Source organism: Astyanax mexicanus, chromosome 4 (assembly GCF_023375975.1).
Source record: "Astyanax mexicanus isolate ESR-SI-001 chromosome 4, AstMex3_surface, whole genome shotgun sequence".
In the NCBI taxonomy this organism is placed as follows: Eukaryota; Metazoa; Chordata; class Actinopteri; order Characiformes; family Acestrorhamphidae; genus Astyanax; species Astyanax mexicanus.
The window spans coordinates 9,012,455-9,034,409 of record NC_064411.1 but is presented as its reverse complement, the minus strand read 5'-3'; the positions used below and the strand labels follow the sequence as shown (position 1 = coordinate 9,034,409).

The following is a 21,955-nucleotide window of genomic DNA, read 5'->3' as shown; positions in this document are numbered from 1 at the left end:
GACAACCTTGAGTACCAGTCAGAGCAACAACCAGCAGCTTAGGAAAACGGGGAGAGTTATCGCGTTGCAGTGTTCTTCTGGAAGAATGGCTACTGAAGTTTAGCGCAGACATTCTCTATTGTCCTTCATGGTCCTCAATTTTCTACGCACTCTGTAGGACAAATAGGTTCCCCCGAACCCAGGCTTCTTGTCGAGAAGATGGTGTCAATAGCATTGAAGGACCATTTGATCAAATCCATATTTTCTAGTTTGAAGAGCAGTGCGAGGAGAGTCTCTTTGGTAGCAGTACACAGCACTAGACAGGAGAAGCCAAGCAGGATAGATATTTTATTTATTGTAATATTAATTTCTGTACACTGAAAAAAAAAAAACATTCATTGGGTCAGCTTAACTGTTTAAGTTGTAAATATGTAACATTTCAAGTTTATTTCAAGTTTTGTTCACACAACAATAGTTTCATTAGCTCCACAGTTTTGGGGGGGGGGGGGGGGGTATTGTGGGCCTAAATAATTTAGTTTATTTAGTAGATATAGGTATTCTCAACATATTTAGCATATTTTTATAGAACTGCCAATACTGACATCATAATACCGTGACGGCAGAAGAGTCAACTCTGTAGCTCCAAGCACTCCAACATACTGTGTGCACTTACAGTGCATCCGAGAAAGTATTCACAGCGCTTCACTTTTTCCACATTTTGTTACGTTACAGCCTTATTCCAAATTGTATTAAGTTAATTCAAGGATTCAAGGAGATTTTGTTCGCGTCACATGTGGTACATGAGGTGGAACGAGTCTGGTTGTTTTGCACTTAATGCTCCGCAGCCTCCGGCCTGAGGGGAGCGGGACAAAAAGTGTGTGTGCTGGGCGGGTGGGCTCCTTCCTGATGCAGGTGGCCCTTTTCCTGCATCTGGAGGTGTAGATGTCCGTGGTGCTGGGAGGCTAACTCCAACAATCCTCTGTGCAGCTTCACCACCCTCTGCAGTGCTTTCCTGTCTGCAGCAGAGCAGCTTCCATGCCACACATTGATGCTGGAGCACACGACGCTCTCCACCACACATCTATAGAAGGAGGTGAGGACTGCGCTCCCGAGTCCAGCTCGTCTCAGCCTCCTGAGGAAGTAGAGCCGCTGATGTGCCTTTCTGATGTGCACACCCAAGTACCTGTAACTGTCGACAACTTCCACCGCAGATCCTCCAATGTGCAGGGGGAGGTGGGCATGCTGGCCCCTTCTGAAGTCCACAATAATCTCCTTCGTCTTCTTTACATTGATGCAGAGGTTGTTTTTTCTGCACCAATCCTCCAGGTGTTCCGCCTCCTGCCTGTAGCTGGACTCATCTCTGTTCGTGATGCATCCAACCACTGCCGTGTCGTCCGCAAACTTCACAATATGACAGCCTGGATGGAGAGGTGAGCAGTCATATGTGAGCAGTGTAAACAGGACGGGGCTCTCAGCACACAGCCCTGAGCCCTGATCCTGACTAGTATGCCAGCTTGCTAAAAAAACATCCCCATAGCATGATGCTGCCACCACCATGCTTGACTGTAGGGATGGTATTAGCCTTGTGATAAGCAGTGCCTTGTTTTCCCCCAAACATGACGCCTGGCGTCACACCAAAAGTTTAATCTTTGTCTCATCAGACCAGAGAATTTTGTTTCTCATGGTCTGAGAGTCCTTCAGGTGCCTTTTGGCAAATTCCAAACAGGCTGCCTTGTGCCTTTTACTAAGGAGCAAATTTCGCTTGGCCACTCTGCCATACAGGCCTGATTGGTGGATTGCTGCAGAGATGGTTGTCCTTCTGCAAGGTTCTCCTCTCTCCACAGAGGAATGCTGGAGCTCTGACAGAGTGACCATCGGGTTCTTGGTCACCTTCCTGACCAAGGCCCTTATCTCTGATCGCTCAATTTAGACGGTCCTGGTGCAATTCTGCCATTTATGAATGGTGGAGGCCACTCTGCTCATTGGGACCTTCAAAGCAGCAGAAATGTTTCTGTATCCTTTCCCAGATTTGTGCCTCGAGACAATTTTGTCTCTTGAGTTGTACTGGCTGTTCACTCAACTTGATGATAATAGTTCTTCTGACCACAACATATAATCACTTTTCAGAGTGTGGCACATCCCTATGGCATTTGTAGTGGCGCAAAAAGGGGGTATTCAGCATTCAGCGAGGCATAGGGGCACTGCACTAGAGGGGGCGCCAAACCAAAGCCCCATATAAATTTGCGGAGCACGGTGGGAAAGTAATGACAGGACGCTGACTATTTTAAAACACATCTCTCCCCCCCAAACCACCCCCCGCCAGGACAAAAGTTCAGAAGCTTCGATTAGTAATGGAAAGATGTACCAGTATTTTTCTCCATATAGTGTAACTGATTAAGCTCATTTTTGGTTAATTGATCTGCTTTTATTTTTAAACACAATTAAATTTGTCTTTGTTTTTTCCAGAAATTAAAATATTCCAGGGATTTCCAGGAATTTCTCCTAAAATTCATCACCACAACAAAAAGGATATTTAACTAAGAGCAATGTTAAACTGCTGAAAGAGACATCCTGAAGAATCTCCAGAACACGCAGAAATTGTATGATACGTTTAACAGATAAACAAAGCAAATTCCCGACATGGAGAAACATCACCAGCGCATTCACACAGGAGAGAAACCGTATCACTGCTCAGACTGTGGCAAGACTTTTACTAAACAGAGTAAACTCAAAAAACACCAGCGCATTCACACAGGAGAGAAACCGTATTACTGCTCAGACTGTGGGAAGAGTTTTAATCTACAGAGTAGTCTCAAAATACACCAGCGCATTCACACAGGAGAGAAACCGTATCACTGCTCAGACTGCGGGAAAAGTTTTATTACACAGAGTCAACTCAAAATTCACCAACGCATTCACACAGGAGAGAAACCGTATTACTGCTCAGACTGTGGGAAGAGTTTTAATCAAGAGGGTCATCTCAAACGACACCAGCGAATTCACACAGGAGAGAAACCGTATCACTGCTCAGACTGCGGGAAGAGTTTTATTACACAGAGTCAACTCAAAATTCACCAACGAATTCACACAGGAGAGAAACCGTATCACTGCTCAGACTGTGGGAAGAGTTTTAATCGACAGAGTAATCTCAAAAAACACCAGCGCATTCACACAGGAGTAAAACCGTATCACTGCTCAGACTGTGGGAAGAGTTTTAATCAACTGAATTATCTTAAAAATCACCAGCGCATTCACACAGGAGAGATAAGTATCTCAGATGGTCCACTGCAATAAAAAGTGCAAATTCTAAATCGTTGACAGCCAAAGCACCTTATTCCACCCAGAATCTTCACTCTGTCACTTCACTCTGTCACTCTGACACATTCCACCAGAAACAATCATGAACTGAATTTAACAATGCCTTTGACAGGTTTAGCAAAATGAATCTTATCTGGGGATGTTGTTTAATGTATTCCATGATATGTTTTTCCCAGACATGTGTATGTATAAAGACATGTAAAAAAAAAACTAGAAACTCAGACTTAAGTAAAAGTACAAGTATATTTATTTGATTAGAATTTGAAGTGTTATTTAAGCTTCATACTTGTTGTACTTGTGTTGCAAGTAGTTTTTCTACATATTTGAATCTAGTACTGAAAGCAAAATACAACTAATGTGTTATGTAAATATTATGGAAAGAACTCAAAAGTTTGAATATCATCTTGTTTATATTATTTCTAATGTTTATGTTTACTAATACTAATGTCTAATGCTAGTTTACAGTAACATCCTTTCTAGGACACTTCACTAATTTACAGGTTCTGCATTAGCCTTTAGAACTAATAATATTTAACATTTAAAGAGTGTGGATTTCATAGTTCCAGGACATTTGTAGTTTAAAAATTGAGTATGCTTTGCCATAAGGAGGAAAGAATAATTTGGTAAATGTATATTTCATTCCCAGATACTTATTTAACAGATACTTATTTGTTTAAATGTAAACCTTTTCATTTTATTTTCTCCAATTCTGTTCATTTATTTACCTTGCAAAAGTGTATTGTGTCACTCTGTTTAATGTTGTTCAAAATTAGTCTTTGTTTTTGTTTGTTAAAATATAAAATGTAGTTTTTTTTTTACCTTCCTGGAATTATGTGTTTTGTTTTGATTAATCAAATTTAATCATTAAGTGTTTTTTCTTAGAACATATGGTAGATTTCTGATGCTGTAATCCACAAAGTTGATCAAAGTTGGATACCTTTCCTTTGGGACAAGCAGTTAGCCAGGTCAAATTTTAAGTTACTAATGAACCAATAAAAGTACATTCATGTAGGTTTCTCCTCCCACCAGTAAGAAGATTGAAGCCTCAGCGAAGACAACTTTTCTAGTATATGCAGATTTATGTGCTCTCTGTTTCATTTATGTGCGTTTCGCGCAAAGTATCGGACATACTTCGAACTTAATATGTGGTGCTCACCACTTAGTACGTTGTGTTTACCACTTAGTGTATTCACTGGTCTGTACCTGACTTCACAGATTGCTATGTTGTGCTGTGCACATGCTCTGTGATCCTCCTTCCTTTCATCATGGAAAGGGGGGTTATGAATTTTTGGAGTCATGGCAGATGGCACAAAAAGAATGAAAGCAAATTAAAGATAATAAGATAAGGTTTTCTGTATATACAGTTATCATAACCATATTATTTAGCTGCCATTTGTGATCTAATGTAGGCTGACCTATCCAGAACGATCCAGCTGACCTAACGCTAGCTAAGTTAGCCTAGCTCAGAAGGCTTGCATTGCTCTCTGTACAAAGTAAGGTAGGCTTGGGTAAAAGTAGCAGCTGTGTGTGTGTGTGTGTGTGTGTGTGTGTGTGTACGCGCCAAAAAGCTTTTTCTACAAAATGATAATTACGTCCTACCTTGAACACTTCTAATACGAGGTAGCTAGCTAACTATCTAGCTCTCTATAATTAGCTCTGGGCTTTTAGCTACCTTTAGCTACCTAGCTAAATCATTCCACACTGAAATAAAGTAGTTAACATTAGCTAACCTAGGGGCGCCGAGTGGTCCAGCGGTCTAAAGCGCTGCCACTATGAGCAGGAGGTCGCCGGTTCGAACCCCATCAAGCTGCCGGTGTCAGAGGGAGCAAAATTGGCCCTGCTCCCTCTGGGTGGGTAGATGGCGCTCTCTCCCCACATCACTCCTATGGTGATGTCTGCAGCACAGGGCATCTGTGAGCTGATGTACCAGAGCCGAGCCGCTGTGCTTTCCTCCAAGCGCGCTGGCTGCTCGGCAATGCTGCATCAGCAGCAGCTCGAAAAGAAGCGGTGGCTGGCTTCACATGTATCGGAGGAAGCATGTGCTAGTCTTCACCCTCCTGGTGTGTTGAGGTATCACTAGTGATAGGGAGAGTCCTAATGAATGGGTTGGGTAATTGGCCGTGTAAATTGGGGAGAAAATGGGAAAAAATTAGAAATAAAATTATAAAAAAAAAACATTAGCTAAACTAGCTAACTAAAACATTCCACTCTGAAATAAAGTAGTTAACATTAGCTAACCTAGCTAGCTAAAACATTCCACTCTGAAATAAAGTAGTTAACATTAGCTAACCTAGCTAGCTGAAACATTCCACTCTGAAATAAAGTAGTTAACATTAGCTAAACTAGCTAAATAATTCCACACTGAAATAAAGTAGTTAACATTAGCTAACCTAGCTAAATCATTCCACACTGAAATAAAGTAGTTAAAATTAGCTAACCTAGCTAGCTAAAACATTCCACACTGATTTAAGTAGTTAAAATTAGTTAGCCTAGCTAGCTAAAACATTTTGAACTGAAATAAAGTTGTTAACCTAGCTAGATAACGTTAGATACTTGGTTAAAAAAGCACTGTGAACATTGGCTAGCTAAATAACATTAGATACTTGTTTAAAAAAGCACTGGGAACATTGGCTAGCTAGATAACATTAGATACTTGGGTTAAAAAAAAGCACTGGGAACATTGGCTAGCTAGATAACATTAGATACTTGGTTAAAAAAAGCACTGGGAACATTGGCTAGCTAGATAACATTAGATACTTGGTTAAAAAAAGCACTGGGAACATTGGCTAGCTAGATAACATTAGATACTTGGGTTAAAAAAAGCACTGAGAACATTGGCTAGCTAGATAACGTTAGATACCTGTGTAGGACCCTTTAAAATATCCTGTGTATTGTATTATTTTCTTTGTTTTTCATTGTAAGTGTAAACGAACTCCATTTCCCATGTGCCTTTTCTGTTTCGCGGGTTTTCCCTGCTGGTTTCCTGTTCAGCTCAGCCAATCATACGAGTGAAAAGCTCGACACACATTTTTCTATCCAATCCGCGCTGAGTAGGGGCGGGACTAAGAGGGAGAGTGTGAGTGTCTGTGGGTGTGTGTTGGAGGAGAAGGAGAGAGAAAGTGAGGAGAGAAGTTGTGTTTAGACTCTCCGGAGCGCTTTTATTTACTTGTTATCCGCTCTATAACACAGTTACAGTGTTATTGTACTGTATAGTGCTCTAAACCGCAGCGTTCAGTTCAGTTTTACTGCGGAACCTCTGAAGAGGCAGTTCAGCCGGACTGTGGAGTAAAGGCGCTTCTCCGCGGACTGAGAGCTGCTGCTGCTGCTGAGTTTCCTCGCGCCTGTCTGCAGCAGCTCGGCCGGACCTCGCGTGTGAGTTGAACACGGAGGGTGTTCTGATCTTCCCGGCGCTCGTGCACTGCGTCGTCTCCCGCTGTGAGTGCTGGGGACTGCTGCGCTCCTACCGGGAGCACCGGGAACCGCGAGTCTGTTGTCATGGCTACTGAGGACGCCATCTCCGCGAGCTCTGTGTGAACCGTGAGTAACGAATCAACTGACTCGGTTGACTCATTCGATTCGCTTTCGCTTTCGCTGACTGAGTGGAGTTATAAGTGCACCAACGTACTGGGCCCCAACAAAATTGGAGGTGTGTTTTCTCAGTTCAGTGTTTCATACTAATTGTTTAAACCAAGGGTTGTTTTATTTGGGTATTTTATTTTGCTTTGTTTTTATTAACTAGAGTTTCACTAAACATGAGGGAAATAAAATGAGATTAACTACTTACATAAATGCATTAAACATTGAATGGGTCAAATTGACCCCAAACATAACAGGCGAATTAAGTGACTCAAGCAACCAGGGGTGTTTGTTTTATTTCCACACAGAACCTGATATAATCTGGCCCAAATAGTTTCAACACCATTAATTTCTTCCTTTAATGTGTACAAAAATTCTGTCTAAATTGGCTACTATTTTGTAGTAAAATGAGAATGCTTGCTGGACGCATTTGAACAAGTTTTTACCATCCTATTAACAAAAATTTTATTTGCATATGAATTTTCAAATGCTTTTACAAGTGTGAAGTACCCTTCTATACAGAAATCAGGATGGTCCATTGTGATGTCAGAGAGTGATTTTACAGGGAGGAGCTGTGAATGATCTTAATTTATGGACACTGTATTATGAACAGTAACAGTAACACTACAGCATTAATAATCAGCATCTTACATGCAGATAACTGATGGTGATTATTTAACAGCTCATGAGTGCTTGTTTCCCTCTGCTCCGCTCCTAAACTGCAGCTAAAGTGGTAAAAGTTAAATTTACCTAAAATAATACAAATATATCTCCTCTTCTAATAAACTTTAATCTCAAAGCGAACTTTTTTATTGTTGAGTGGCCCTAAAACGCTGTGGTACATGTGCAAACATACTTAAACATTCTGATTGGGGATGTAATCGGGTACAGGTGTTTACAAGGCTGTTATTTTTGTTTGTATCGGATTATTTATAGGATTATCCACCTCATCCGATTGGACAGAAATATTCGAAATGGCCTCAATCGGACTATTCTATTCTATTATTCTATTCAGTCCTTATAAAGGCACCAAACAGGTGTCAGACTGATTATTATGAGTGACAAAAGGTGGCCTCCTTCTAGTGGCTGGAGGACCACCAGCACCCCCTTACACTATGGACTTTGACTGGGATAAAAGTACAGAAGCTTTTATGGTAAATGAAGATGTCCCAGTAGTTTTATCAGTATAGTGTAACTGATTTAGGCAGTTCTCTTCAGTTAATTGACCTGCTTTTATTGTAATATACAACTGCACTTTTCTTTGTGTTTTCCAGAAATGAAATTATTCTCCTGAAATTCATCACCAACAACCAGGATATTTAACTAAGAGCAATGTTAAACTGCTGAAAGAGGTGAAGCACAAGCCGTCCAGAAGAATCTCCAGAACACGCAGAAATTGTTTGCTACGTTTAACAGACAAATGAAGCCAAGTCCCGACATGGAGCAACATCAGCACTCTGTCAAGAGTTTTACTAAACAGAGTAATCTCAAAAAACACCAGCACATTCACACAGGAGAGAAACCTTATTATTGCTCAGACTGTGGGAAGAGTTTTAATCTACAGAGTACTCTCAAAATACACCAGCGCATTCACACAGGAGAGAAACCGTATCACTGCTCAGATTGTGGGAAGAGTTTTAATCAACAGAGTCATCTCAAAAAACACCAGCACATTCACACAGGAGAGAAACCGTATCACTGTTTAGACTGTGGAAAGAGTTTTAATCAACAGAGTCATCTCAAACTGCATCAGCGCATTCACACAGGAGAGAAACCGTATCACTGCTCAGACTGTGGAAGGAGATTTACTGCACAGAGTCATCTCAAAATTCACCAGCGCATTCACACAGGAGAGAAACCGTATCACTGCTCAGACTGTGGAAAGAGTTTTAATCAACAGAGTCATCTCAAACTGCATCAGCGCATTCACACAGGAGAGAAACCGTATCACTGCTCAGACTGTGGGAAGAGTTTTACTGAACAGAGTGCTCTCAAAAAACACCAGCGCATTCACACCGGAGAGAAACCATATTACTGCTCAGACTGTGGGAAGAGTTTTACTGAACAGAGTAATCTCAAAAAACACCAGCGCATTCACACCGGAGAGAAACCATATTACTGCTCAGACTGTGGAAAGAGTTTTACTCAACAGAGTAATCTCCAAAATCACCAGCGCATTCACACAGGAGAGAAAACTCCATCTCAAATCAGTTTAAAGGCAATTAAAAGCACCAATTGTAAGTCTTTCAGACAGAACACCTTATCCTACACAAATGTTTCACTTTGTCACTTGGGACACGTTCCACCAGAAACAAACATGAGCTGAATTTAACAATGGATTTTACAGGTTCAGCAAAATGAATCTTACCCAGGGATGATGTTTATTGAATTCCATGTTATGTTTTCTTATATGTTCGATATTCCAGAACATTCTTTGTGAGACAGAGCTCAGTTTTAGGGTAGTTACAATTACTGAAGAATGGAAAAAAACTTAGTCTTTAAAATTTAGATGTGATTGTTAGAGTAGGATTCTTAGCTGACAGCTAAATGTTTAGGACCAAATCTTCAGAGCTTATGATTTGAATGCTTTTAATCTCCTTTCTAGTTTATGCAGATTAGATTATTTCTATTCATTTCTAGTATCTCTGTTTTCACTCTGTGGAATCTGTCCTCAGTTCCCCAGGCTTAGCATAGCGTAGCTTAATGCTATTAACTGCTAGGCCCATCTGTATGAAAGAAGAAGTGAAAACACCAGCTGAGGAACTCCAGAGAGTGCTCCCAAAAGTGAGACCGGAGGAGAATCCAGACCCCGCAGAGAGGCCAACAAAATCCTTCTTCTCATTTGTCTATGGTTCAGTCAGTCTGATTAAAAATCTGTTACCTTAGAGGGATATTTGGTTGTGTTGTTTTACTCAAGTTTCACACTCTTTTTCTTATTAGATATCATATGTTGCTTAAGGTTTTTTAATCTCCAAAGTTACTAAGAATATCCAATTTATTTAGTTTGATTGTTTTTATCCAGTACCAAATATTATCTTTGTATTGCTTTACCTCTATATTTACTTATATGTCTGCGTGTTTCAATAGAAAAGACTTTTATATTGAAATATCCACTCAAGAAATGGTTGATAACCTCTCTGTGACCTGATGGATCTTCAGAACCTCTTATGTTATTATTTGTAAGTACTAACAGGCAGCCAAATGAGAATTCCAAAAATGTAGTTACCCTCAGCATACCAATTTACAGAGCTTTTAGCAGATGCTCCCAAAGGTTTACAATGCTAGTAAGTCAGTAATCTCTATTTATATAGCACTTGTCCAGAGCAACTTGTGTGTTACCGATTACAATTAATATATAAAAATAGATAAAACTGTCATGCCTGACTTTGTCAATCTGCCTGCTCCTGAAGCCTCTCTGCCTAAAGACTCAGTTTCCCAGCAGCCTCAGAACTACAGGTCCTTCTCAAAAAATTAGCATATTGTGATAAAGTTCATTCTTTTCCATAATGAAATGATAAAAAATATGAAAAGGTTCTCTAAACAAACCTAATTATCTGAATCAACGAATTAACTCTAAACACCTGCAAAATATTCCTGAGGCTTTTAAAAACTCCCAGCCTGGTTCATTCCTCAAAACCGCAATCATGGGTAAGACTGCTGACCTGACTGCTGTCCAGAAGGCCATCATTGACACCTTAAGCAAAAGGGTAAGACACAGAAAGAAATTTCTGAACGAATAGGCTGTTCCCAGAGTGCTGTATCAAGTCACCTCAGTGGGAAGTCTGTGGGAAGGGAAAAGTGTGGCAGAAAGCGCTGCACAACGAGAAGAGGTGAGCAGACCCTGAGGAAGATTGTGGAGAAGGGCCGATTCCAGCCCTTGGGGGACCTGCGGAAGCAGTGGACTGAGTCTGGAGTAGAAACATCCAGAGTCACCGTGCACAGGCGTGTGCAGGAAATGGGCTACAGGTGCCGCATTCCCCAGGTCAAGCCACTTTTGAACCAGAAACAGCGGCAGAAGCGCCTGACCTGGGCTGGAGTCTGGAGGAAGACTGGGGAGAAGGAAATGCCAAAATGCCTGAAGTCCAGTCAAGTACCCACAGTCAGTGATGGTCTGGGGTGCCATATCAGCTGCTGGTGTTGGTCCATTGTGTTTTATCAAGGGTGGGGTCAATGCAGCTAGCTATCAGGAGATTTTGGAGCACTTCATGCTTCCATCTGCTGAAAAGCTTTATGGAGATGAAGATTTCATTTTTCAGCAGGACCTGGCACTTGCTCACAGTGCCTAAACCACTGGTAAATGGTTTACTGACCATGGTATTACTGTGCTCAATTTGTCTGCCAACTCTCCTGACCTGAACCCCATAGAGAATCTGTGGGATATTGTGAAGAGAAAGTTGAGAGACGCGAGACTCGACACTCTGGATGAGCTTAAGGCCGCTATCGAAGCATCCTGGGCCTCCAGAACACCTCAGCAGTGCCACAGGCTGATTGCCTCCATGCCATGCCGAAGCAGAAGCAGTCAATTCTGCCAAAGGATTCCCGACCAAGTTTTAAGTGCATAACTGAACATAGTTTTTGAAGGTTGACTCTTTTTGTATTAAAAACACTTTTCTTTTATTGGTCGGATAAAATATTCAATTTTTTTTAGATAGGGATTTTTGTTTTTTCTTTACTTTATTGCCAAAACCATCAATATTAAAACAATAAAAGGCTTGAAGTACTTCAGTTGTGTGTAATGAATCTAAAATATATGAAAGTCTAATGTTTCTGTACATTACTGAAAATAATGAACTTTATCACAATATGCTATTTTTTTTAGAAGGACCTGTATGTTGGTCTTTCAAAAGTAGTGAAAAATTAAAAAAAGTTGTAACTTTTTTTTTTTTTTTTGAAAAACGAGTGATTAGGATTTTGTTTTAATATTTGTTATTTTGGACAATTATTAGTTTGGATAATTATTATTTTGGATATTAATAGGATAATTAAACATGCACTGGATCAAATTGACCCAAAAAAATGAAACTGTTCAGCTGTTCCGTTTGTGAAGTCAGTTCCAAATCAGAACCACTAATAATAGGTAATGAGTTTATAGCACTTACAGAATTATTTTTGGTAGATGCTACATAGGGGTGAAACGATTACTCGAGTAAATCGAGTAACTCGATTCACAAAATTGATCGATTAATTTTCTGTGCCTCGAGTAATCGTTTATTTAATTAATAAATTCAGCGCGCGGTATTTTCGCGACTTTTATTTTGACAACGTGCTCAGCGTTGCGTCACCCTCGCCCGGGAAGAGACGGAGGTTTGAGCAGCGGCAAAAATGGAAGCGGTGAGAGAAAACAGCGATTTTAAAGGAATAAAAGCATTTTATGTTCGAACTGTGACCTGTACTCGGTGTAGTGCCAAAACAGCGCGTTTTAATGCTGCACCATCTGAGCCGAGGACACCCGAGACGGAGGACGCAGAGAGAGCAGGTAAATATATCTTATAATAAATCAATGAGATTAACATTAATGTGAATTAATAACATAACGACAGCGCCGTGGAGTGTGAATTAATAGAAGCACTGTCTATAATGTGTGGTTAGTTTATTAGAACAGAGTTCATACGTGCTTTATGTAAACAGTAAACACAGCGCTGTGGAGTTCTGAATATAAACAATAAAAATGTTAAAAGTTAGCTAAACTGAAGTTACTTTGGCTGGAAACTAAATGCATGATTTCTTCATCTAAGAGTACATTTGGCCGGTGAGACAAAAACTGTATGAACACTGTGTTGTTCATATAAGGAAGTGTGTCTCTTATTTATTGGATAAAATATTAATTACCACCAGTGCGATAGGTGTCAATCTTAGTGTTCATAAATGCACGGCCATGAACTTATTATTAGAGTTATTAGTCTTAGTGATGTAATTAGGCCCAAGTAGTCCAACATATAAATAAAGAAAAAAGCAACATTTGTAATACTTCTGTATCACAATTATTCCACAGGTCCTGATATATTTTGGAGAAGTGGCTTGGTGGTAAAAGAATGCAGCACACTGATCCAACACTGGCAGAACTGACAACGTCTCTGCTGTTCAGAAGCTAAGATGCACAACACAAAGACGATGTTTATGCGTTTTTTATTGATTTATACACTATATTTGATATTTACAAGAAATCCTAATGTGAAAGTAATGTAATTACTAATATTTTTTTTATTGTGGTATTTATTTATTTATTGTGTTTTATTTATTTGTATTTGCAATTTGGAAATGTATGTTGTGAATTTAAAAATATAACTTATCTAAAAAAGGAAACCAATTGGTCATTCATTATTAATTAAAATGCCTTTTTAATTGCTCTTTAACAAAAAAAATGTTTTATCCGATTACTCGATTAATCGAATCGATTTTTCAGTAGAGTACCCGATTACAAAAATAATCGATAGCTGCAGCCCTAATGCTACAGCAGACACTAAAATGTAAAGTATTGCCTACAATACTATGCAGTCTATTGTCAAATTACACATTATATTCATTTAATTAAGCAGACATTTAAAAAAAAACAGTGTATCTAATTTAATATTATTACTATTTTATTGTTTTACTGCAATATTTTACAATTAAAATGAATAAACAGTAAAGCATTCTCTGCATGTGATTTACACACAAAATTAACATCAACAAACATAACTTTATATTTTTAATGTAAAACAACACAACCACAGCATAAACAGCTCAGCCAATAATCTTACATGGCGCCACACACTGCACACACCACACACTGAACACACCACACACACATACCTGGAATACCATACCAATTGCCTTGCAACACCTTAACCACCTGACATAACATAGAAATCAACTTGCAACACCTCTGAAACCATCTAGGATATGATCATTTAAATTTGTACATTTCAAATTGTCAATTTAACACTTTAATTCTGACAGAACAACTTTGACAGAACAGAGCAATCACATTTGAACTTTGTTTTTTACATTTCAGGATCTAGTGTTTTCACTTCTGTAACCTGTTGTCCCTTAGCTGTAACTGACAGGTCCACTGGCAGCCTTTTAATTAGCTCATCAGCCTCTTCAGGTAAGAGCCCTGGGGGTACACTCAGCTCCTCCAGATCTTTTGTTAGAAGGAGAACATTGCCATCATCAGACTCTGCCCCTCCAACAACTGTGATGATTCTTCTTTCATGTTCCTCTTCAGTTTCTTGTAGTATATTAATTTAAGAAGTTTGAACATTAGAAATGGCGGGTATGTACTGGACACACATACACATACAGTAAAAGGCACAATTTTTACATTTACTCACGTTACTGTAATTGAGTAGATTTTGAGTAATTTGTAATTTTTTAAGTAGTTTTACTTTTACTTAATTACATTTTGACACAAGTAATTTACTTCGCTACATTGAAAAACTCCTCTTTACTGAGTAAAAAATAAAATGCTGGGAAAAAAAAACTATAAAAAAAGTGATTCAATTAAATTAAAATAGCTTAGTTAATTTTATGAGTTTAGGCTTGAAACCTAGAATGGTTCTGAGAGAATCAGCCAAACTCACATGCAGCTAAACGTGGGTAATCCAGGTCCAGAAATTAAAACTCCATCCCTGGCTAGGCTATGAGAGCGTTGAGAGTAGGTAACACTGGCATTAAAAAGCTTCTACTTTTTCGTCTTAACGCGTCCTATCACAAAGCAGAAAAATGTCATAATTAATATATGGCTGTGTTTATGAATAATTATAGGATCAACACACAATATGCAATATATTGAAGCTTAGAATCTCTGCTTTTCTGTTATTTAGCAGATTTAGCTGTATTTCCTTTTAGAAAATTTAGGGCGAAATATGCCTATTTATTAAAATATTACTTATAATTTGCATATTTGCTTTTTACGTACGTCCATATTTGATTCAATGTGGACATGTTACACATCCTTCCAAATGCCTGACTCTCAGGATTATGGAACAGCCAACCATTTCACTGTACAGTTCCTTAATAAGAGCCTAAAGAGTGTTAGACTGTTTTATACAGTTTTACAGCAGCTTGTGTAATTAATCCCCCTGGGTAACTAGAGCTCTTCTAGTTGCTTAGATTTTGCTGCTTCAAAATCGCTCCAAATAAGTAAATCCATCAGTCCATTCTACAGTAATCCTCATTTTTGTCAAAGCAGTGCTTATAATATCGAATTTAACACTTTAGGTTTGGCTGGATTTACAGCTTACTAATGCACATGCGCAGAATCAACAGAGTCTTCTCTGAAGAAAGACATGTGAATCAGCCAATCAGGTGCCGCGTTAGGCGGAGACAGATCTGTGGCAGGGTTTGTAACCCAACACTGTCACTAAGCAGATATATAGAATACAGAAACGCATTCTTTACTGCAAAATAAGTTATAAAATGTTTTTGTTCTTTTAAGTTTTCAGTCCTTTGGAGGAAGAAAGGAATATCTCAGGAGCAGATCACTATAATATCTAACCAGTGGAAGATAGCAGTTTATACACACACACATAAATATTTCATTTTAAAAAAAATTTGAAAATCTGAAAAGCACCTGTATTTTTTTCTTGTTTTTACCATATTTTGAATATTACATGTTCACTTGTATATAATAATTTAGTATTATTAATATAATTTAATAATATAATTTAATATTAGCGTAAAAATCGTTAAAATCCCTTTTAAACAACACTGAACTAAACTGGAGACATATCAAACTGCCTAGGTTAGCTAAGAAGTTAGCTGAGCTGCGCTACGTTACGTGCTTACCTTTCTGAAAGTCTTGGTGGTGAGAGAAATGCCTCATAATGTTTGCTGTGTTTATTTTCCACCGATTTTATCACATAGTTTGCGCTGAGTTTTGTTCTTCATGGCAGCGCAGCTGAACTTTTCTCAGCAGTGTATAACGATTAGCGGGAGAGGCGCTGTGTAAATCAGCTTTGTAGCCTGGGGTCTGTGTGTGCAGCTCAGGGGAACTGGTGTTCTGTTGAGTTATGCTACCCATCGATATGTGCTTCTTTATGGCACTGCGCATGCGCCAACCAACATTCTTTTTTGTATTATTTCATGTTTTTAATGATAATTCATTTAAAAAAAAGTTAAAAAGTTTTTATTGGGAACTTAACAATCTGCTTGAATGTTAAAAAAAAACATGTAAATAGCAGTTAAAGCATAGCAATGCCAAGTTTAAAAAAAAATAATTCTGATAAAACTGTAAAACTATAAAAATACGGTTTATAGTCACCTACATAATTAAAGGTATCTATGTAACTTTTACTGCAATTATATTTTAAATTGAGTACTTTTTTACTTTCACTCGAGTATCAACACGGGCCGTGCCCGCTCCTATGCTCATTAGACTCCTAGTCTGAGTTTTGCTGCGCAGCGGGCCGTGCCCGCTCTTATACCCTTTTGGACTCGTAGTCCACGTTTTGCTACGACGGCGTCCAGAAGTCGTGCCCCTCAAAGGTTTAATGTATTGGTAGTCCGCAGTGTTTTCTCATGCTGATCAAGTCAACGTTATGCTTATCATACGCTTATAAATAAGCTCACCCAGTTTATACAAATGTATATAAAGTACCTAATAAATGTATGCTACCATAACATGAGCGCAACTATATATAATACACATGTACCCAGCAAATAACACTTAAATCTTGAACACCTCTTTTAAGCCTGTTTATAACGGTTTTCCTTCCAGAATATGTGAACCAGGTAAAGGATCCTCCTGTGGGTAATTATGTCTTTTCATATTTTTGGGATAGGCTCCGCCCCCGCCGTACCTGTACGCCAGGATCTGCGAGGTTCCAGACGCAGCGGACCTGGGCTTTCCACGGGGCTTTCGCCACAGACTCTATACACTATATTCACTATCACTAATTGTCATACGTGTTTATTGGGATTAAATCTTTCTTGCTGCACTTTGTCTCTAGAGTTTTCCTGCTAGAACTTCTATATCATTCACTTGATTTAACTTTTTTTATCCATAGCCCCTCCCCGGGCTATTACAGAAACATCCAGAAGTTACAAATCAGCTTCTTAGTGAGTCACTGGACGTTTGATCATTTTGAAGACCCATTTGCCAGAGTTTCCACTACATATATGCAAGACTCTGCTGTCAAGAAGCTGTTTGGAGTAGTGGAAGCACAAGAAATTGAGAATTCCCAGTCTGCATGCTATAAAGGGCAAGGACCCGCTCATGTCCTTGCTGTTAGATCTGAGTTTGACCCAATGCCCTACAGCTGATACTGTATACTGATGAAATCTTTTAAAATGTACTTTATTTCATTAATTTAGTTAAAAACGTGAAAGCTCCTTAAAAGCTGTCAGCAGAGGGAAGCATGACGTGCTGTAAGATTTTGTAAGACAACTCTGCACTGACTTTAGACTTGATAATAAAACACAGTGGATCAACACCAGCAGATGACATGTCTCTCCAGAGGGTTTTAATACGGCTTTAAAACAAATATTCTTCTCACGTTTTGTCAAGCACTGTTTGGACCTGGTTTGATGGATCTAACTTTTACTGATATGTGGGGCGAGGTGAGCACTGTATGTGTGTGTGCTGAAGTAAAGACCTGTAAAAAAAAAACGCAGCAGTGAAACAGTGTAAAACGCACTCTTTCGGTTCTAATTCAGGAACCATGCATCCTATAGGAAATGCAGGTAAATATGATAGATAACTGATATCTCATCTCATCTCATTGTCAACCGCCTAATCCGTGAAGGGTCGCGGGGGGGCTGGAGCCTATCCCAGCAGGCATCGGGCGGAAGGCAGGATACACCCTGGACAGGCCGCCAATCCATCGCAGAGATAACTGATATTTTAAGATTTAAATTGGCATATTGGGTGTCCATATTGAATCTTTAATTATTCAGAAACACAGATAGATATTAATTGTCACCGGCGGGCCAGGGCACATTAAGAGGTTAAGACTGTTACTCAAGCAAGTAATAATTATTTAGATGGTCATTTAGGTAGCTGGCTTGTGTATACAGGTCTGTAATGTGTAAACTGATACAGGAGTTGTAAAGTTAGTCACCAGGAGATGCTGGATGGCTGTAATCCTGCTCCATAGCGTTAGTGTTCGGCTCGGTTAGCATTCAGCTCGGTTAGCATTCGGTTTGGCTAGTGTTCGGCTCGGTTAGCATTCGGTTTGGTTAGCGTTCGGCTCGGTTAACAGGTTGTTCAGGTTTGTTTGTTTAATTTGCTGTTTGAGCAGAAAGGTAGGCTGCTGTAGTACCAGCATTTTGCTATGCTGCTCCGTTTTGTCTGTATGTTCTACCCGCGCTGTTTACCCCGCTATTGTTTACTCCCGCATTCCAAACCCGGAAATGGTATCGATACCCATTGCCAATACTGATACTGTGTGTATGTGCCAGTATTGGTGCCGATACGTTATCGGTGCAACCCTAACTATAAGCATATGAATACAAGTTAAACGCATGTTACTATACCATTGGAAGTAAATGTATCCCTTTTAAGCCTTAAAAAACAATTTCTTTCTTAATTTCAATCTGAAATTGACTATCATGTTTCACTTCAACCCAAAACCATTTCACACTGTTTTTTTTCCCTTTGGGCGACTTCGTGTATTTAACAAATAATAACATAAGATAATCTCAGGCCTATAGGTTTCATGTCACACATATATTGAGAAAACACAATGAGATTGCAGATCTGCCATATAAAAGCCTTTTATTAAAACACACAGAAGAGTAAATATAGAGGTGAAGCAATACAAAGATAATTGTTGGTACTGGATAAAAAATATTAAGAAACTAAATCATTTGGATGTTCTTAGTAAATTTGAAGAATAAAAAACCTTCAGCAACATATAATACTCAAAAAGGGAATGATGAGCGTATAAAACTTGACATATACAATGCAACCAAATAATCACCTATATCCCTCTATTGTAACATTTCATTGATTTCAGTATGGGAACTACGGCTGGAGCATTTTATTTAACCTCTGGAAAGGATTTTGTTGGCCTCTCTGCGGGGGTCTGGATGCTCCTCCGGTCCACACGGCAATACCCAGCACAGTGTCGTCTCTCTGTGGCTCTGGTGCTGTTTTCCCCTTCTCCTTTCATATGGATGGACCTTAGGTTAAAGGTTTGGTCCTAAACATTTAGTTGCAAGCTAAGAATCCTACTTTACTCCTAAAAACTACGACATCTAAATTTTAAAGACTAAGTTATGCTAATCTAACATCTGGTGCAAGCACTGAATGTAAGATGCAAGATGGCGATGCACAGTAGTGCAGCGGCTTCTCACGCTCCTAGCTAACACCCAATTTTGAGCTGTTTTTACATCAGTTCTGACCCAACTTCCGCTCTTTGGATAACAAGCTTGATCTGCTGCGACTGAGGGTGAGTGTTTCTGAGGAGATGAGGAACTGCGCTGTGATTTGTCTCACCTGGCTGAACCAGACCATGCCGGACTCAGCCTTCCAGCTCGCTGGCCGGTAGCTCTTCCAAGCAGACCGCAGCCTGCTTTCGGGGAAAGACCGGGGGGGTGGCTTGTGCATCTACATAAACAAAGGTTGGTGCACAAACTGCGTGTTGGTAAACAGCCACTGCTCCGAGGCCACAGAACAGCTGAGTGTTGCCCACACTATCTGCCTCGTGAGTTTTCGGTGGTGCTCGTGAATGCTGTTTAAATAGCACCGGATGCTAATGCTAACAACGCGCTGAAGGAGCTTTATGACAACACTAGCTCGCTTCAAAACAAGCATCCGGATGCGTTCTACGTGGTAGCGGGCGATTTTAACCACGCAGAACTGAAGAACACGCTGAACAACATGTGAACATGCCAACGCGAGGTAATAACACGCTAGACTGTGTTTACACCAACAGAGCCTTCCCCTGCCCCCACCTCGGGCTTTCCGACCACATCTCCTTCATGCTGGTCCCTGCATACCACCCCCCGCTGCGACGCTCCAAACCCACACAGAAGACCATCACTGTGTGGCCCAATGGCGACGCTGTGCTGCAGGACTGCTTCGACTGCACAGATTGGCAGGTCTTCAGGGAGGCTGCTTAGTGTGAGGGGGAGCTGGATCTGGAGGAATACACATCTGCTATTCTTGGGTACATCAGCAAGTGTGTGGAGGATGTGCCCTGGCTGAACACAGAAGAGAGCTGACTGTTGGAGTTAAGAGGGCAAAAGCTGCATATGCTCAGAAAATCCAGGGACACTTTTCCTCCCAGGATCCACAGAGCATGTGGAGGGGCATCAAGTGCATCACGGACTACAAATCTAACGTTGCACAAAGCTCCAAAGACCCATCCCTGCCTGAGCACACACACTTTTTGTCCCACTCCCCTCAGGCCGGAGGCTGCGGAGCATCAAGTGCAAAACAACGAGACTGAGAAACAGCTTCATTCCGGAAGCTGTAAGACTCTCAAACTCCACCTAACAACACACTGCACTGACACACAAGGACAATTACTGTTTACAAACACTGTCACTTTAGCCGCACTGAGACACTGTATCTTTTACTGCTCTAATTTCATTATCATGCTGCTATAGCACACTTGCACTCTGGACTTCATGTTGCTGCAACATGTCTTCTCTTCTATTTATTTTTCTTTTTTGGGGGTATTTATCTTATCTATTATGTATATTCTATTTTTATTGTATTCCTTTATTTATCTATATATCTATTTTAATAACAGCTCTTGGGTATAAACTGGATCGTGAGATCACAATTTCGTTCCATCTCATGTACCACATGTGATGCGAATGACAATAAAATCTCCTTGAATCCTTGACAGTGCCCTCATTCAAATGACCTTCCCTTCTCCAGAACAGACTCTTACCGTAACTACCCTAAAAACTGAGCTCTGTCTCACAAAGAATGTCCTGAAATATCAAACATACGAGAAAACACAACATGGAATTCAATAAACATGATTGCTGGATAAGATTCATTTTGCTGAACCTGTAAAATCCATTGTTAAAATCAGTTAATGTTTGTTTCTGGTGGAACATGTAGGATTAAGGTGTTCTGTCCAAAAGATTTTAATTGCCGTGGGACAAATTTGGGATAGTTTTCTCTCCTGTGTGAATGCGCTGGTGTTTATTGAGATGACTCTGTTGAGTAAAACTGTTCCCACATTCTGAGCAGTAATATGGTTTCACTCCTGTGTGAATGCGCTGGTGATTTTTGAGAGTACCCTGTTCAGTAAAACTCTTCCCACAGTCTGAGCAGTGATACGGTTTCTCTCCTGTGTGAATGCGCTGGTGTATTTTGAAATGAATCTGTTGATTAAAACTCTTCCCACAGTATAAACAGTGATACGGTTTCTCTCCTGTGTGAATGCGCTGGTGTTTTTTGAGACTACTCTGTTGAGTAAAACACTTCCCACAGTCTGAGCAGTAATACGGTTTCTCTCCTGTGTGAATGCGCTGATGCAGTTTGAGAGTCCCCAGTTGATTAAAACTGTTCCCACAGTCTGAGCAGTGATACGGTTTCTCTCCTGTGTGAATGCGCTGGTGTATTTTGAGATCACTCTGTTGAGTAAATCTCTTCCCACAGTCTGAGCAGTGATACGGTTTCTGTCCTGTGTGAATGCGCTGGTGGACTTTGAGATGACTCTTTGTAGTAAATCTCTTCCCACAGTCTGAGCAGTAATACGGTTTCTCTCCTGTGTGAATGCGCTGGTGTATTTTGAGATGACTCTGTTTAGTAAAACTCTTCTCACAGTCTGAGCAGTGATACGGTTTCTCTCCTGTGTGAATGCGCTGGTGATTTTTGAGATTACTCTGTTTAGTAAAACTCTTGACAAAGTGCTGATGTTTCTCCATGTCGGGACTTGGCTTCATTTGTCTGTTAAATGCAACAATTTCTGTGTGTTCTGGAGATTCTTCAGGACGGCTTCTGCTTCACCTCTTTCAGCAGTTTAACATTGCTCTTAGTTAAATATCCTGGTTGTTGGTGATGAATTTCAGGGGAATATTTTCATCTCTGGAAAAAAAAAAAAAAAAGAAAAATGCCATTGAATATTAATATAAAAGCAGGTCAATTAACTGAAGAGAATTGTCTAAATCAATCAGTTACACTACATTGACAAAA

The 21,955-nt window shown here is 39.9% G+C and overlaps 5 protein-coding genes across 6 annotated transcripts in view; 3 read left to right on the top strand and 2 right to left on the bottom strand.

The window, feature by feature from the left end:
* Positions 1-21,955, bottom strand: part of LOC111196357 (zinc finger protein 271-like) — a 460,288-nt gene that overhangs the window by 225,497 nt on the left and 212,836 nt on the right. The window lies entirely within an intron of this gene.
* Positions 1-21,955, bottom strand: part of LOC125801469 (zinc finger protein 239-like) — a 148,429-nt gene that overhangs the window by 118,403 nt on the left and 8,071 nt on the right. Inside the window, exon 1 of one of the 2 annotated variants that reach the window (XM_049478245.1) lies at positions 21,770-21,861. The exons of the other annotated variant lie outside the window; for it this stretch is intronic. The gene's annotated coding sequence lies outside the window, so the exon portion shown is untranslated. Of the gene's footprint in view, positions 1-21,769; positions 21,862-21,955 lie in introns of those variants that run through there. 2 annotated transcript variants of the gene reach the window in all.
* On the top strand, positions 2,594-3,637 carry LOC125801528 (zinc finger protein 239-like). Its single transcript, XM_049478336.1, has one exon. The coding sequence runs from the start codon at positions 2,620-2,622 to the stop codon at positions 3,271-3,273; it is 654 nt and encodes a 217-aa protein (XP_049334293.1). The 5' UTR covers positions 2,594-2,619; the 3' UTR covers positions 3,274-3,637.
* The window catches only part of LOC125801235 (zinc finger protein 239-like), a 213,748-nt gene continuing 199,953 nt past the window's right edge, over positions 8,161-21,955 (top strand). The window contains exon 1 of the mRNA XM_049477641.1: positions 8,161-8,225. The gene's annotated coding sequence lies outside the window, so the exon portion shown is untranslated. The remainder of the gene's footprint in view (positions 8,226-21,955) is intronic.
* Positions 8,222-11,860, top strand: LOC125801398 (zinc finger protein 239-like). Its single transcript, XM_049478063.1, has one exon. It carries the CDS (start codon positions 8,294-8,296, stop codon positions 9,197-9,199), a length of 906 nt encoding a protein of 301 aa, XP_049334020.1. The 5' UTR covers positions 8,222-8,293; the 3' UTR covers positions 9,200-11,860.

Coding starts and splice junctions, on each gene's coding strand:
- LOC125801528 (XM_049478336.1), top strand. CDS start 2,620: ATGGAGAAACATCACCAGCGCATTCACACAGGAGAGAAACCGTATCAC.
- LOC125801398 (XM_049478063.1), top strand. CDS start 8,294: ATGAAGCCAAGTCCCGACATGGAGCAACATCAGCACTCTGTCAAGAGT.